This window comes from Ptychodera flava, unplaced genomic scaffold (assembly GCF_041260155.1).
Source record: "Ptychodera flava strain L36383 unplaced genomic scaffold, AS_Pfla_20210202 Scaffold_60__1_contigs__length_796720_pilon, whole genome shotgun sequence".
In the NCBI taxonomy this organism is placed as follows: domain Eukaryota; kingdom Metazoa; phylum Hemichordata; class Enteropneusta; family Ptychoderidae; genus Ptychodera; species Ptychodera flava.
The window spans coordinates 649,190-666,857 of record NW_027248382.1 but is presented as its reverse complement, the minus strand read 5'-3'; the positions used below and the strand labels follow the sequence as shown (position 1 = coordinate 666,857).

At 37.2% G+C, this 17,668-nt stretch overlaps 1 protein-coding gene across 1 annotated transcript in view; it reads left to right on the top strand.

The window, feature by feature from the left end:
* Positions 1-17,397, top strand: part of LOC139128595 (cell adhesion molecule 2-like) — a 43,680-nt gene extending 26,283 nt beyond the window's left edge. Inside the window, exon 5 of the mRNA XM_070694345.1 lies at positions 17,084-17,397. Coding sequence (XP_070550446.1) covers positions 17,084-17,397 — 314 coding nt within the window. The remainder of the gene's footprint in view (positions 1-17,083) is intronic.
* The last annotated feature ends 271 nt before the right edge of the window (positions 17,398-17,668 follow it).

Here is a 17,668-nt window from a genome sequence, read left to right as displayed (position 1 = left end):
TACTGGGTAACTTGTTCATGAACGTAGTCTGTAGATCGAGTATATGATGAATGATGTTTTTGAAATAGTAATATATTTAAGAAGTCTCCTGATCCAGTTATGTGCTGCTGATTTGTGTTGGCCGCATCACTTCTCGGTACACTGTTAAGACGTTTCATCAGCAAAGAGAAAGTCTTCCCGCGGTTTGGTTCCTGTCCGTACTCATTGAGATCATCTAGCTCATAAAAGTCATGTTCGTGCTTTATGATGGCAGTGAAGTGACCAGGTTTTGCTCGAATAGCGTCAACGATATCGAAATCATTTCCAAGTATGGGCATTTGTTCTTCAATCACTATATTTGCTACGGTATCTTCATTGGAAAAAGGTAGTTCTATGAAAAGAAACTCCGGAGATTGGACATGCTGTAATTTTGAATGTAGAGAACTATCACCACATTTAGGACAACTCCCATTTTCATAACGTCCTATCATCTCGTCAATGCGTTTCATCACCAGGTGACGAACAGTGACTGTCATGTTTTTTGAATTGTTATCAGGGGCGTTGTAGAGTACTATTGGTAACAGTGAGATATCGCGTTGTCTTCGATGTTTGCAGGAATTACAGGTCGTCTTGGATGTGAAAATGAGAGTAATTTTCGCTCTTCATTCGTGTTTGCTAAATGGTACAGTGCATCACCGAGCACTGCATCGGGACGAAATTTTGGCGAAAATCCGCTACTGCAGTGACGAACAAACCATTGCCATAGCACCTCCCGTGTTTGAAGTAATGTTTTTTCTCGATATTGCAGTGTCACGCTCCTAAAATGAGTCCTACAGTGTACTGAGAAGTGGTCCCTTCTGGCATTTTGACAGAGACGCACTGAGTTTGTAGAGGGAAAAGTATAACAAGTCAAAAAGTGAATCGGGTGCACATGAGTATTTTTGTGCGAAGTCTTTGCACGAATTTACTAGTCCCTGTGGCCAGGCTTTGTCACCGCCGCCAAGTTTCTGTGTTACAACGATTACCGAGCCCTTCTGTATGTTATAGTCTGATAGCGTGTGCCCGTCCTGGATGATCTTTGTGCCAAAGGAAAGATATACTTGACTGATATCTACGACTACATGTGCCATCTTCATCTTTTCGGCATTAATCGTCTTAACGCAATTGTAGTTGTTTTGGGATGAAATGGGACAGTAAAAACGTAATCACTATCAAGAGTTACGATAACGCTTCTATTTTCGTATTCCTCACAGATGTTTTCCAAAATTTCACATTTTCTCAGTAGGACTTTCTTCTTTTCTTTAATTTCGTCAAAGTTTGGTGACGGCAATAATGAACATTTTAGTTGATCTATTTCGTCGCTAATAGTTTGAATGGCGGCATGAAGTTTGTAAATTTGCGATAATCCCTCGTTGTAGGCCGTGTGAATTTCACACGATATTTCAAACAGCCTTGTCTCCTTATCTTTTAAAGTATCTAAGAATGTCAAGACCGCGTCCTCTCTATGCTTACTAATGCTACTGGTACTCTCTAAATTGTCAGTTATCACTGTCATGACATCATGGCTCTCACAAGACTCTGCTTTGAATAATTTCCGAACGACGTCCTTTGTGCTCTTCCTCTTCACTTCGTCATCCCGATGTCGCATTTTTCTCGCTTTTTTCCTTGCAAATTTCTTTAGAAGTTTGTAGTCAACATGGCGATATACGTAGAACGAAAATCGTGCTGGCTTGGTAAAAACATATACGATACGGCGAAAAATAACTTGACAAGGATGTACCCGATGATTTACCTCTGACAGGGTCACTGATGTTGTGATTGTTGAGTATGTATTGCTAAAATGTTGTATTTCAATCCTTGCAAACTTGGACACCGGCGATAGAAACAATTTTATTCTGACCTCAACCATGTGATTTTTACTCCGAAAAGGGATAGTGCAGCTGGTGCACGTTGATAAGTTATAATTTAATGTCGATGCATAACCTAACCAGTTTTCTGAAAAAAAAAAAAAAAAAAAAAACACACACACACACAAAAAATGAATCGCAGAAAAACCATGCAACAAAGAACAAGCAACGGGAAATAGTCTGTGTAACTCTAATAACTACTCAGATAAGGGTCATCACTCTAACAATAGGCTCATTAGATTTTGGAGATAGGAGCCGTGGAGGTAATACCTCCATGATGTTGACAAGGTGTGTGCGGTTGGTTTGCATACCTTTTATTCTCTAAAATCACAGACAAGGAGAATCGGAGACAAGGGAAAAATCTCCTTGTTCTGTGTCGTTTCCCTTCTACCATGAAACTAAAAAAGACCTTAGCTCCATGTTTCTACGCAGCGAATCGAACAAAAATAAACGAGGCGGCTATAGTTGTAACTCACTTTAGAAAACAGCATTAATATATGTGTTGAGGTATATATGCAATCGCAGTTTTGATATTTATACATCGAAAAGGAGAGCCAACATTGAAATTTTCTCTAAAATATATTTCCTATCGGTTATCGATATGATATACTATTGCTTTGAATAGCTTTATACGACGAGCGTGGTTCTCTTTTGGTCAGAATAAATCGAAACCTATCTCTACATGAAAGTCTAGCCAAGCTTCGGTAAATCTGTTCATAACTTCGGTAAATCTGTTCATAACTCAGTTTGTAAATTCAGGAAGAGATTGGAAATTAAAACTTCAGCTTGTGGTGATGGGCTCCTCAAATAAGTCACTATTTCCGACGTAATTTTTTTTCTATTGTTACAGTGCCAGTCAATTGCCAGTAATATTAAATTTCGGTCTAGCTTAGAAACCCTCAGTCTAATTCCTTGCCGAACGGCAGTGGCCGTGCTCCAGGGCTGAAGGCTTGTGTGTTATTCGACCGTTTTCGTACATTTGAAATAGCATGGAGGTCCATGGTGATAGCGAGCCATCACGGGAGCGGGCAACTCCACCCCTCTCAATTTCGAACGCAGTAACTCACATTCTCACCTCGATACGGGTACCCAGGTCACTTCGACCTCGTAACGTTTTTCATGTTACATGACAACGTTTTACTGAATATATTAATGCAACTTTCTCAGCGAGAATTGATGATGTTTATTTGAGAAAACTGTTTGCTTCAAAACTGTTTGCTATGGTACGCAAAATGCAGGCACCACTACCTAGCGCCTACCCGTCAGCGGAGGCTATTTGCCGTGTACATGAATATGCATCTGCCAACTGTTGGCCATGACGGTTTTTGGTACATGGTGTGTTCTGACGTTAACAGCTCCTTCAAAGTGCCCTTCAAAGTTGCTATGAACATTGATTAAAACTGACTACATGCTTTCGATATGTATGACGGTCGAGGTGACTAGGGTTGAGGGGTCGAGCATGGAGCTAAGCTCCACGGGTCGAGGTAGCGAGTGTACAATTGTTTGAATGTCTTCGACGTGAGCATAGTATGCCAAGTGACCAGCTCAGTTGATTGCGTTCATCTCTACATCGGAGACTCGAACTCTGTGAGTTTATCTATAGTATAGAAAATACTAAACGCACATTTCCGTCCATGTAACGACCAAAAAAGAAAAAACTGAAAAAAATTTGGTCTGTCCTATATTTTAATTTTCCAAATAAAGCGATGAAATCATAACCGTTCAACTTTTAGATTGGTAAAGGCTGCTCACCTTGTCTCCATATGCACTCAGCGTACAGCATCGTTGCTATGGCCACAAAAAGGAGGCTGAGGCAAACACAACCACTTCCATTCTTCTTAGTCCAGTACATCTTAAAACTTGTTGGAATCACGGGCTTACAAAGAACACTTGTGAGTTATCGAACGGAAAACACGAATGCCCTCTGATTTGAATGCATCGTTGTGTATATGGTAGTGTTTCACACCTCTTTTCAGAAACGCGAGATCGTCCTTATCTGAAGACTGAGCGGACCGGAAGCTGGCCACGCAATGCAGCTTCGCACTCCCAATTCTTCAAGTGATAGCCATTTTGCGCGTGATATTTTATGAATGAACGAACTATAGAACTGCTCGACTAGTATTTCCCAATTGTATAAATAACAAATTCGCCAGAGATAGATAGATAGATAAATAGATAGAGATAGATTCTGAGTGTGACAGTTTTGTTTGTCTGTAGAAGTAGAGTCGGAAAAGATAGAGTGACAAAGAGACAGAGGGAAACAGGGAGAAAGGAAGCGATCATCGTTCAGTGCGTACGTTGAAGCACAGTCCCTCTATCTTATAGAGGGACTGTGGTTGAAGTTTAAAATCTAAGGCCACAACAGAAGTAAAAATACTAGCATTAATATGGAAATTGAATTCGACCTCTATGGTCATTGGTTTGGCCATCAATTGATGTGATTGTAATGTGACTTAAATTCACTTGAAGACATTTTTCACTAACAATCTCAAAACCATTCCACTTGGGTCTTTTGAAGGCAATGAAATAAAATGGGAATCTGGGAGCCTGGCGGGCATTGGTCGCCTATCAATAGCAACATATTATATTCATGTCTTCGTGCAAATGGTCGACAATCTACGGAGGGCCTTTCAAAAATTACGTATCGCCGGTAAATTATGATTTGTATGCCAGACCGCAGCTGTCATAAAAGGAACGCAACAGTCGCTTTTACTGATTGGACTAGCATAAACATGATGTTTGTCTAATTTGAATGGAAAAGGTTAACGACGTGAACGAAGCTGTACCAAAAAGTATTCGAAGCTAGTTTAACAAATAAATGTTTTCGACTTTTTTTATTCTTCATGATTCCATGAATATCGATCAAAGGCTGTTTCAACAAAAAGTAACATATTAGACGTACTATCATAGACAGTATAGTCTACTGTCTTTGATTATATTGGCAAAACTGATCACACCTCTTGCCAAGGGAGCTGGACAGACCACGTGATCTACTGCCCGGCGTCACTGGGAATTAGTTTAGGTTTGCTGTGATGAAGGATGGTCGATTTGGTGCAGCAAGTACTAAAGTCCGAAACCCTTAAAATCCAAGGAAATCGAATTCATAATCCAAAATTTTTATATTGGACTGAAATAGAACACCATTGCATTCGAGGCCCAGACCCACTCAATATCACTAGCTAAAAAAATCAGAGCCACTCAGACATTTTCAATTCTTGCTTTTACATTCTTGATTCAAATAACGTACCTACAGTCGAAGTTGAAGTTAGTCAGTTTGAGGAAGTGTAGCTATTTCAAAGACCAGGCGTGCTGAGACACAAGTACACAAATCATTCTTGTATTGATATCAGAGTCCCGAAGCCGCCGAAAAATAAAGAAATAGCCGCTAGCGCTATTCGGAACAGTAGCGGTGTCGGTGTTCCCACACACTGCCTGCGAGGCACAATTGCAAATATCATGAATAAGCAATCCCGAGAACGGGACTGATTTTCATGACGGGTTTCTTCTGACGAAAGTGCCTGTCCGATTCAAAACACCTGATCATATGATTTTGATAAGCGGGGCTACGCCTGGATGCATTTAATATGTAGTAGCATGGACAAAGAAAATGGCGTAATGTCTGTCTCGTACTTGGAGGTGAGATAAGTTGAAGTATGAAGTCAGTAGCTACCGGTAGATCATAAGTATGGGGAAATAAAACTGTACTTGTAAACATTTTTGTCGCAGTCGACACAGCCAGCTATAGTAGTCGTCCATCGAGCGAAGTCTTACGCAGAACTGTCTTCGTCTATTTCCAGCTTTTATTCCAAGTGTTCGCACAACCAAGCTTCTTATGACACCGCAACATTGCACTTTTATATGATATCCGATATTTACGGCTACTAGACTATACAATATCGAAGTTAGATTGGCTCGGCTAGATCTATAAGGTGGTGAAAATCTAATATCGTCTAGTATCGAAGTTAGAGTCAGTCCTTGGAAGTCGGGTTTGACCAGACCTGTAAGGTGGTGAAATCTCCGATATATATATCGGATATTTACCCGCGAATTGACAGAATCTAGTATCGTCTGCTATCAGAGTTAGAGTCAGTCCTTGGAAGTCGGGTTTGACAAGACCTGCAAGGTGGTGAAATCTCCGATATAAATCGGATATTTACCAGCGATTTGACAAAATCTAGTATCGTCTAGTATCGAAGTTAGAGTCAGTCCTAGGAAGTCGAGTTTGACAAGACCTTCAAGGTGGTGAAATCTCCGATATATTTCGGATATTTACTCGCGACTTGACAGAATCTAGTACCGCCTAGTATTTTGTGGAGGGACCGTGACTGAAGTCAGAGTCGGACAAAGCAAAGTGGTTCTTTGCAAGATTTGCAAAGTGGTGAAATTTTCAATATATATCGGATGTTTGCCTGACATTAGACAACTCTACTATAGTCTAGTATCGAAGTTGGAGTCGGAAAAATCAAAATTGCGCTTGCCAGATCTGTGAAATGTCGGTAATTACCAGCGATTTGACAAATCTAGTGTTGTGAAGTATCAGACGCAGACATAGCAAAATCGGGCTTAGTCAGATCTGTAGGTTAGTGAAGTATCGGATATTTACCGGCGATTTGACAAAGCTAGTATTGATATAAGAGTCCCAAAATCGCTAAAAAGTATAGGAAATAGTCGCTGTTCGGAACAGTAGGGGTTGCCCTGTTCCCACACATTGTTTGCAAGCCTGTATACAATTAGTATGCTAATCCTGTTCGAGTAGTTTGATTTGCAATTATTGTAATCAGCGTGATTCACACCCTAGGACCGGCTTAGCATACTAACTAACCCGAAATTTCGGGTTGCATACATGGCTAGTTAGCATCGGCGAAGTTGTAATGTTTAGGTGGGCCACCAGAATTCAAACTTTTAATTTTTTGAGGAAATGTTTTTATCGATATCTCGCGATCCGCGCGCAGTCTCCTCGTCAGATGTCGACCGTTGGCGTTTAAAAAAAATGCGTTTTAAAATGTTACCAAGTGGGAGTGCCTCTTTAAATAGTGACGTTTTTACCAGTAGTTTTCTCACCGAACATTCCGTGTTATAAATCTTTAGGAATATTAAGAACGTCATTTTTGCGTGCAGTTTAGTCTGTTTTTTTGCCTTACACGCTATCGATAACCAGTGAGCGCTTGTGTGCCGTGGCAAAGACAGAAATTGATCTTCCGACAAGTTGCGTTTGCCGTATCTTACTCTTAAATTTCCCGTAAAAAAGTTTGACGTGTTATTTGTATTGATTATTGAGAAGAATTCACAGACCCTGATTAAACCCTGTGGTATAGGTCTGTGTTTGAAAGAGTTTTCCATTGCTGTGACAGGGGCTGATGACATGCGGTGTTCTCCGTAGTTTTTTTACTAGAGGGCGAAGACCACAAGCAGCCCACGGGGGGAGGTCAGGAGGGGGGTGTCCCCCACCTGCCGTAGGAGCTTTGAAAAATAGAGATTAAAATGGTGTTATTTGGTGGCACTTTGGGAGTATTTTTTTCAGATTTTTTCGTATAAAATACTCAAAGGAACAGAAATCTGAGACAGTATTCCAAAACTTATATTCCAGTTCACTTAACATGAGGCTTGCCACGTCGAATAGCTGATCATTTTCGTCTGAAGATCATAATAACGTGAAACATATAGTGTAACGAGATTTAGTTTCTACTTGATGGATGAAGGCAAATTTCTGTAACAACAGCAATTCTTGGTCTTGGGCTTTCTCGGGGCATTCGACGCAAGGAGAATGGCGGTAACAGAGCATGGTGCTTGGTTGTGTGTACGAGAATTAGAAATGGATCAGACATTCCAATTCACCAGTCAATCAGCGACACTCAGCCGATAGAGTATATGAGATTCATTGAACATGGCATGGAGGTAGAAAGAGATCTCTTGCGACCACCATGCCGTCTTCAATGAATCTCATATACTCTGTGGGTTGAGCGTCGCTGATTTACTGCTGTTTTGAGTGTCTGATCATTTCTAATTCTCGTAAACACAACCGCTGTATTAGGGACTGATCAGTTTCTTCGGCCTAGGGGGGTGTTGATTATTTTTTGCCGACGTCAAAAAGTAGCTGAACACCCCCATTCAAACTTTCGAAAACAGGGTGACCTCACATTCCAACTTTCGAAAACAGGATGCCCCCCCCCCTGTGTGAACAAAGAACAAAGGTAATTCAAAAGGTGAATATAAATTGAATAATTCAGTATATATATATATATATATATATATATATATATATATATATATATATATATATATATATATATATATATATATATATATATATATATATATATATATATATATATATATATATATATATATATAATTTTGGGGGTATATTTTCAACAATCAATCATTCTGTGTTTTAATGAAATTGGTGTCATGTCAGTTGTAAGATAAGAACTTAAAAGTGTCAATTCTAAAGTTTGAGTACAGTATTTTGAATGAGCTGTATGTATTCCAACTCTCTTTATGCATAAGCAGATGTCCAGATCTTTTGTAAGGAAAATGTGATGAAAATATTAGTGCATGTTTCTTTAATCTAATACTAAATTCTCATAGAGAAAACAGAAAAGTATCAGGAACTTGCCATGCTTTTCATATGAAGGGCATGCTGAAAAATATGTTTGATATTTTAAAGAAATGCGCCCAAGGGCGAGCCGAAAAATTTTAAACATACACATATCTCAATATATATGTCAAATATAATATACAGTTTTGCACTAGGACAGGGCTCTAAAAATATGTCTTATAGTCCGTGGGCTGGAGGGGCCCACCGTGCACCCCCACATCCCTACTACATGGGTATTTTTGCGTTCTTTAGGACCTGCTGAACAAGAAAAAAGATGTTAACATTGGGTATTTTGGGATGCACTACCTATCTGGCTGGTTTTTGATTTGCATGTACCTCGAAAAATGGCGAAAAATGGGTAGGGGTAGCGGGTACTATATCCTCCTCTACATTGAGTAAACTAGCATGAAATAGCACAACCCTACATTTTTGGAAAGCTCAGATACTGCTCTTTATGAGAAACACCAACTTTAGCAACATAGATTTGTGTACATGAAAAGGATGACTTAAATAATGAATTTTTTTGACAATTTTGAAATGTTTTACTCAAAATGCCGTGTAACAATTGTGATTTACTTTTTATGAAGCAAAATTTTGACAGCTTTTTGTGTTTACATATTTTTTTTCTTCATATTAAACAAGAAAATAAGTGTTAACATTGGATATTTAACAATACAATACTTCTCTGGAGGCAATTTTGAATTGCGTGTATCGGTATGGGGTTGCGCTAAAGCTTGGGTAGGGGTATAACATTCTTTCCCTGATGAAGTAAACTGGCTTGAAATGCCATATACCTTATGTTTTAGAAATCTTAGATACTTGTCTTTTTAAAATGCATAACTTTTTAGTAAATAAATATGACGTCATAGAATTGGATGACTTAAAATCTATTTCTTCTGGTAATTCAGTATTTTTAACCGGGAGAAAATAGAATAAATATGGTTTCCTCCAATAAGCAAATCTAATGGATTTATGGATGTTATTTACTTATTGCAAAGTGTTGAAGAAGAAAGTAAATGTCAAAATTGGTTATTTACCATGCAGTATTGTCTCTAGTCACTAAATTGCTAGCTTTGCTATACTGGTTCATAGTGAATAAGCATATTATTCGTATGCAATGAGCTATGCACAGCTATAAAAAGAAGAATTTAAAACACGTCCATGTAGTCCTATTGTCATTTTCTCCTTAAAGTAATACAAAATGTTGATGACTCTCTATTTTTACAAATATACTTTTGTAAATATTCTTCTATAAAATAATTTTGATAAGACGTATTTTGACAATTGTCTATGCCTCCTTGTCTTGCTGATACAGCAGACAATACTAACAATCAATTAGGCCATGGGCCCGAGGGGGCGTCCATGTGCACTCCACCCACAGGGCAACAAACCTGTATTTTACACAAGCCTTGGGATCCCTAGTATACTAAATAGAATTTCAAAAGAAAAAATACAGGGACTCAATAGCTATTATGGTCATGTTTTGAAGGAAACTGGAAAATCACGATTTTGCGGCCCACCTGCATTTTTGTCAAATCTGTCTTCTTGTGAGTCATCTGCTGAGCTTACTCTTTAACATGACCTGACTTGCGGGGTATCATTAGAAAGAAATTACATTATTCAAAAGTTTCTATATTGCAATATGCAATATCTTTTATAGTTTTCATGAAATAGGACCAAAACTTACCCCATACCCCAAAGTTTTATGTCACCAATTATCGTCAAAAATAATCTCCAATTCTGCCAAATATTTACCAGAACATAATACGAAGGGCAATTATTTGTATTAATTTGTTTTATTTGCTACAGAAACATGCTAGAACCTTCAAATGAACTTTTAACAGAAATATATTGGGATTCTGTAGCTGTAAAAGTCATATTTTGAAGGGTACCAAAAAATCACAGAATTGCCGACTCGAATACTTTTTGTTGAACCTGTTTTCTTGGAAGTCGTCTGCTGAGCTTATATTTTAACATGACGCGGCTAATTGGGTACCATTAAAAAGAGAATTTATTTTGCTTTGAAATGGTATATTGCAATATACTACATCTCCTTTAGTTTTCAGGAAATAGGACCAACATTTACACCATACCCCAAAGTTTCATGTCGCAAATTACCGTCAAAACTAATCTTAAATTCAAACTATTATTTACCTAGACATATTACAAAAGGCAATGTTTTGTATAAAATCTGTTTTATTTGCTACAAGGATATGTCACAAATATGAAATAGACTTTTAACAGACAAAATATTAGGATTGAGTGGCTGTTACTGGCATGTTATGAAGGGTACCGTGAAGTCACAGTATTGCCGACTCGCACATGTTTTTTTGTTAAATGTGTGGTCTTGTAAGTCATCTGCTGAGCTTACTTTTTACTATAGCCTAGCTTATGGGCTGTCATTGGAAAGGCAATTTATTTTGCTTTAAAAATGACATATTGTAATATGCAATATATTCTATAGTTTTTATGAAATAGGATCAAACCTTACCCTATACCTGAAAGTTTTATGCCGCCAGTTACTGTCAAAACTAGAATTTAATTTAGATAAATTCTATAAAAAAGGCAAATTTGTATGAAGCCTATATCATTTGTTAAAGAGACAATTCCAAACTATGAAATATACATTAATAGGATAATCATTGCAATTTAATTGCTGTTAGCGTCATTTTTGAAGGGTTTCAGGATATATATTGCTGAAACCCTTAAATTTCATTGAACAAGTTTCCATGAAAGCTATCTGCTAACCTGTATTTTATACGTGAACCAGATTGTAAGGTATCATTCCAATTAGTTTTTATCGCTCTTTATTTTAGCATATCATAACGTGCATTATCATCTTAAGTTTTAATGAAATAGCAAAAATCTTACCCAAGCCTTTAGTTTTATTTGTAAACTACATCTAATCGAAATCTTACTTTAGATGAAGTTTGAGAATTTGGGGTAGGGGGTAAGGTTTGGTTCTATTTCATGAACACTATAAAATATATTGCATATATAGAATATGTAGTTTTAAAGCAAAATAAATTATCTTTCCAATCATAGCCCATAAGCTAGGTTATAGTAAAAAGTAAGCTCAGCAGATTTCTAACAAGACGATGCACTTAACAAAAACACATACAAGTCGGCAATGCTGTGACTTCACGGTACCCTTAAAATCATGACAGTAACAACCATCAAATCCAATATTTCGTTTGTTAAAAGTCTATTTCATATTTGTGACATGTCTCTGTAGAAAATAAAATAAATTTCATACAAAGCATTGCCTTTTGTAATATGCCTAGGTAAAAAGTTTGTTAGAATTTGAGAGTAGCTGTGATGCTAATTAACAATATAAACTTAGGGGTGAGGGGTAAGTTTTGGTCTTATTTCATGAACACTAAAGAAGATATTGTATTTACAACATGTCACATCAAAGAAAAATAAATAGCCCTTCTAATGATAACCCTGTAGCCAGGTTATGTTAAAAAGTAAGCTCAGTAGACGACTTACAAGAAGACAGGTTTAACAAAAAGTATGCGAGTTGGCAATACAATGATCTTGTGGTACTCTTCAAAATATGACTTTTAAAGCTACAGAATTCCAATATTTCTTCTGTTTAAAGTTCATTTCAAGGTTCTAGCATGTTCCTGTAGCATATAAAACAAATTTAATACAAATCATTGCCCTTCGTATTATGTCCTGGTAAGTAATTGACAGAATCGGAGATTAGTTTTGACGATAATTTGCGACACAAAACTTTGGGATGAGGGGAAAGTTTAATCCTATTTCATGAAAAATATACAAGATATTGCATGTTGCAATATGTCATTTAAATGCAAACTAAACTGCCGTTCTAATGATACCCCACAAACAAGGTTATCTTAAATAATAAGCTCAGCAGACGACTTACAACAGGACAGGTTTTACAAAAACATGTGCGAGTGGACAATACTGTGATTATGACTGTTACAGCTACAGCATCCCGATAAATTTCTGTTAAAAGTTCATTTGAAGGTTCTAACATGTTTCTGTAGCAAATAAAACAAATTTAATACAAATCATTGCCCTTCGTATTATGTCCTGGTAAACATTTGGCAGAATTGGAGATTATTTTGACGATAATTTGCGACATAAAAATTTGGAGTAAGGGGTAAGTTTTGGTCCTACTTCATGAAAAATGTAGAAAATAGTGCATATTGCAATATATCATTTGAAGGCAACTTACATTGCCTTTCTAATAATACACAACAAGCCAGGTCATATTAAATAATAAGCTCAGCAGACGACTTACAAGAAGACAGCTTTTACAAGAACGTATAAGAGTCAGCAATACTGTGATTTTGGGATACCCTTCAAAATATGACTGTTACAGCTTTAGCATCCCAATATATTTCTGTTAAAAGTTCATTTCAAGTTTCTGACATGTTCCAGTAGCAAATGAAACAAATTTAATAAAAAGTATTGCCCTTTGCATTATGTCCTGGTAAATATTTGGCAGAAGTTGAGATTATTTTTGACGATAATTTACGACATAAAACTTCCTGGTAGCGGTAACTTTTGGTCCTACTTCATGAAAACTATAGAAGACATTGTATACTGCAATATAGCATTTTAATGAACGATGAATTCGCTTTCTAATTTAAAGAGTAAGCTCAGCAGATGACTTACAAGACGACAAATATGACAAAAATGCATGTGGGCCGCAAAATCGTGATTTTCCAGTACCCTTCAAAACATGACCGTAACAGCTATTGAGTCCCCATATTTGTTCTGTTAAAATTCTATTTAGTATTCTAGGGATCCGAAGGTTTCTGTAAAATACAGGTTTGTTACCCTGTGGGGAGATGCACGTAGACGCCCCCTCGGGCCCATGGCCAAATAGATTGTCAGTATTGCCTGCTGTATCAGCAAGACAAGGAGGCATAGAACATTTTCAAAATACGTCTTATCAAAATTATTTTAGAGAAGAATATTTAAAAAGTATATTTGTAAAATAGACAGTCGTCAACAGTTTATATTACTGTAAGGAGAAAATGACAATAGGACTACATGGGCGTGTTTTAAATTCTTCTTTTTTATAGCTGTGCAATAGTTCACTGCATACTAATAATATGCTTATTCACTATGAACCAGTATAGCAAAACCAGCAAATTTAGTGACTAGAGACAATACTGCATGGTAAATACCCAATTTTGACATTAACTTTCTTCTTCAGCACATTTTAATAAGTAAATAACATCCATAAATCCATTAGATTTGCTTAATTGGAAGGAAACCATATTTTTTCTATTTTTTCCGGTTAAAAATACTGAATTAAAAAGAAGAAATCGATTTTAAGTCATCCAATTCTATGGTGTCATATTTTTTACTAAAAAGTGATGCACTTTAGAAAGACAAGTATCTAAGCTTTCTAAAACTATAAGGTATATGGCATTTCAAGCCAGTTTACTTCATCAGGGAAAGAATGTTGTACCCCTACCCCCAGCTTTTGCGCACCCCATACCGATACACGCAATTCAAAATTGACTCCAGAGAAGTAGTGTATTGTTAAATATCTAATGTTAACACTTATTTTCTTGTTTAATATGTAGAAATAAATAATGTAAACACAAAAAGCTGTCAAAATTTTGCTTCATAAAAAGTAAATCACAATTGTTACATGGTATTTTGGGTATAAAATTTCAAATTTGGCAAAAAATTTCATTTTAAAGTCGTCCTATTCAATGTACACAAATTCATTTTGCTAAAGTTGGTTTTTCTCATAAAGAACAGGATCTGAGCTTTTCAAAAATGTAAGGTTTGTGTTATTTCATTCTAGGTTACTCAACGTAGGGGAGGATATAGTACCCCTTTCCCTACCCATTTTTCGCTATTTTTCGTGGTACATACAAATCAAAAACCAGCCCAGACAAGTTGTGCATCCCAAAATATTCAATGTTAACATCTTTTTTCTTGTTCAGCAGGTCCTAAAAAAACAAAAAAATACCCATGTAGTAGGGATGTGTGGAGGGTGCACGGTGGGCCCCTCCAGCCGACTAATACGCCCGAAGGGCACGCCGAACAATGAAACTCAATTCTGGAATTTTTATGGCTGGCACAATGCATTTTATGCAAGTATGAGCCCTTGTTGAACTTGAAAAAACACACTGATCCCTCTATTGGGCATTTCAAAAACATGGTGACCCCCCCCCCCCCATCACAAAGTCAAAAACAGGATGACCCCATGAATCCACCAGCCCCCCCCCCCTGGATGAAGCAACTGACCAGTCCCTTAGCGACATGCTCGCGTGTACCTCCATGCTCCTTGTGTCAAATGACCCGAGGAAAATTCAAGACCAAGAATTGCTGTCATTTTATTCAAATTTATCTTCATCCATCATTGTGCATGGGTTTATTGCACCAAGATTTCAGTATAAGTGTTTTGTCTTTATTCTCGTAACTGTGTAGACCACGAAATTTCATTGCACAGCTGACGGACTGCTGCGGTCTCAGTGAACGATCATTGTATGGTTGACACCGTTGTATGGTTGATGAGTAGCCCTGCGTACAGGTCTGTGTGTTCCCGGCGTTATACGGCCTCCACCACAGCCGTATAACGCCGGGAACACACAGACATGCACACAGGGCTAGGCAGCCCAGATCTGTGGTGATCTCACCTGATAGCAATACCACAATCATTGTTGTGGCTAGCTTACTAGATCAAAATAAACCGGAAAGTTCAAATGCACTTGAATAGCACAAGCACCAGCACTACGGGTGCATTAGCTTTCATCCTGCCAGGGTCTAGCTGTGTACGATACCGGGCAGAGTTCAATCACACTTTCTGCGCACAAGAATCACTAGGTATTACACTTAATCCAAGACGAGTCTCTATGTAAAAATTTCCAACCGAGTCTGTGTATAAAACTTCCCAGCAAGCTGGGAGTAAAATTTTCCCGCCGAGTCTATGTATAAAACTTACCAGCTAGCTGTATGTAAAGTTTCCCTACCGAGTCTGTGTATAAAACTTCACAGCGTGCTGTGTCTTCAGAACGAGTTTGTATGTAAAATGTTCCCACCGAGTCTGTGTATAGACCTTCTCAGCTATAGCTCTCTTCAGAACAAGTCTGTCTGTAAAATTTACCCACCGAGTCTGTGTATTAAACTTCCCAGCTATAGCTGTGCCCTCAGAATAAGACTGTATGTAAAATTTTGCTGTGTGTCGTTGTATCATCAGAACGAGGCCCTATATATATATATATATATATATATATATATATATATATATATATATATATATATATATATATATATATATATATATAAACTTTTTGAAGCTGTATCGCTGTATAAGAACGAAGTTCTATATGTAAGAAATTTACTCAGCTCAGCTTCATCAGAACGAGGCTGTATATATAAGATTTTGCAGCGCTGTCAGATACTGTAAACGTCAGCAGCTGCCTCGAAAACGAGGCTCAATGTAAAATCTTCGAGCTGTATCAAAGTCCGATGTATGTATGTATGTATGTATGTATGTATGTATGTATGTATGTATGTATGTATGTATGTATGTATGTGCGTACTTATTATGTATGTGTGTATGTATGTATTCTACATGTATGAATGAATACGCTATATGCGTGCGCGTATTTTTTTCTATATGTATGTATATGTATGCATACGCAAACATATGTGTGTGCCAATGTATCTGTGTGTGTGTGTATACACATGCATATATATATATATATATATATATATATATATATATATATATATATATATATATATATATATATATATATATATATATATATATATATAATTCCTCTCTATATATACATTTCCACCTTTTCTATCTCTAAAAAAGCTTGATTGTGTAAATTAATTTTTTTTTACATTTGACGCCTCGTATTCGGCTCTTCTCTCTCTCGCGTCGCAACTCGGCATGATGCCTGTCTTTACAAATGCATTGCTGGAAATGTATTTTGCGACGGCTCCATAGGCATGGCATACGACTCCACTGAACCGACTCTTGATTTATGGGTAACCTCACATGACATTTTCTTTATAAGATTTCAGTTGGGCTTAACGTTAATAAAAGAATCGCAATCATACCAATCCATAATCCATTGACACTAGGTCAGAATTTGTAAGACAATAGTTGTAAACATAGACACAAAACAGCACAAAACAGACAATAAATAGAAGGTACACAAACAAAGTCAAATTCATGAAAGAAAGATATATGGACCTCTGGCCAAAAAACCAAGAAGTGATGTCAGGTGTTCGAAAATAGTAACGCATCCTGCCCCACATGTGGCACCCACCATATATCAATCTGTAAGTCAGATAGGCAGTGGTCACTAACTAAGGCCCCATGTTAATATGTAAGTAATTGTATTCTATGCATGGTTGCCAATGTCTGCAATCTGTCAATATATATTTTTAAGCATCTCCTTGAGTGATTACCTATCTGTTAAACCATATTCTCAGTACCAACATACATTTACACACTGTCAGATCTACCTCTCATCTGAGCTATCGATTAACCCAAGTTTTGCAAGATGTCGTATAAAGTGATTATATTTCACTGAATGCTCTTTTCACTCACGATTCGAAACACTTGGTTTGCTTCCAGATGGCCCCGATGTGAAAATAAATGGCTCTGTCATTGTCGTAACGGAGGGTGAAAGTGCATTTCTGGACTGCGTCATTGATGCCAATCCCGTAGCTGAGAGCCACAATTGGACTAAAGGTGACATCCTAGTGTCACCGAATCTCACTCATTACATAGGACGAACCAAACGCGATGATGCTGGTGTATATGAATGCAGGGCAAGTAATACGCTATACGATGGAACATCTGCTACTGGAAATGAAACTGTGTTTCTCGTTGTAGAATGTGAGTTCACTGTTCCAGTTATTTTTAGCCTTTTTATGTATTACTTATAAATATTTATAAATCGTGATATGATACAATTACATTACTCAGTTACGATACCAATATCAAGAACAAGATGCTACAATATCTTTGCACACGCTCATATATGTATTTATATACAATTATTCCATATCTACTATGTATTGTTATTTGATTGTAATATTTAGTAATTTATCTATAGATATTTTGAACACAATGTTGCATATTATATTCGTCATGTTATTGATCTTGTCTCTTGGTTCAGCAGCCCCTTCCCCGTGTCTGAGTGCTCAATCTCGTCTC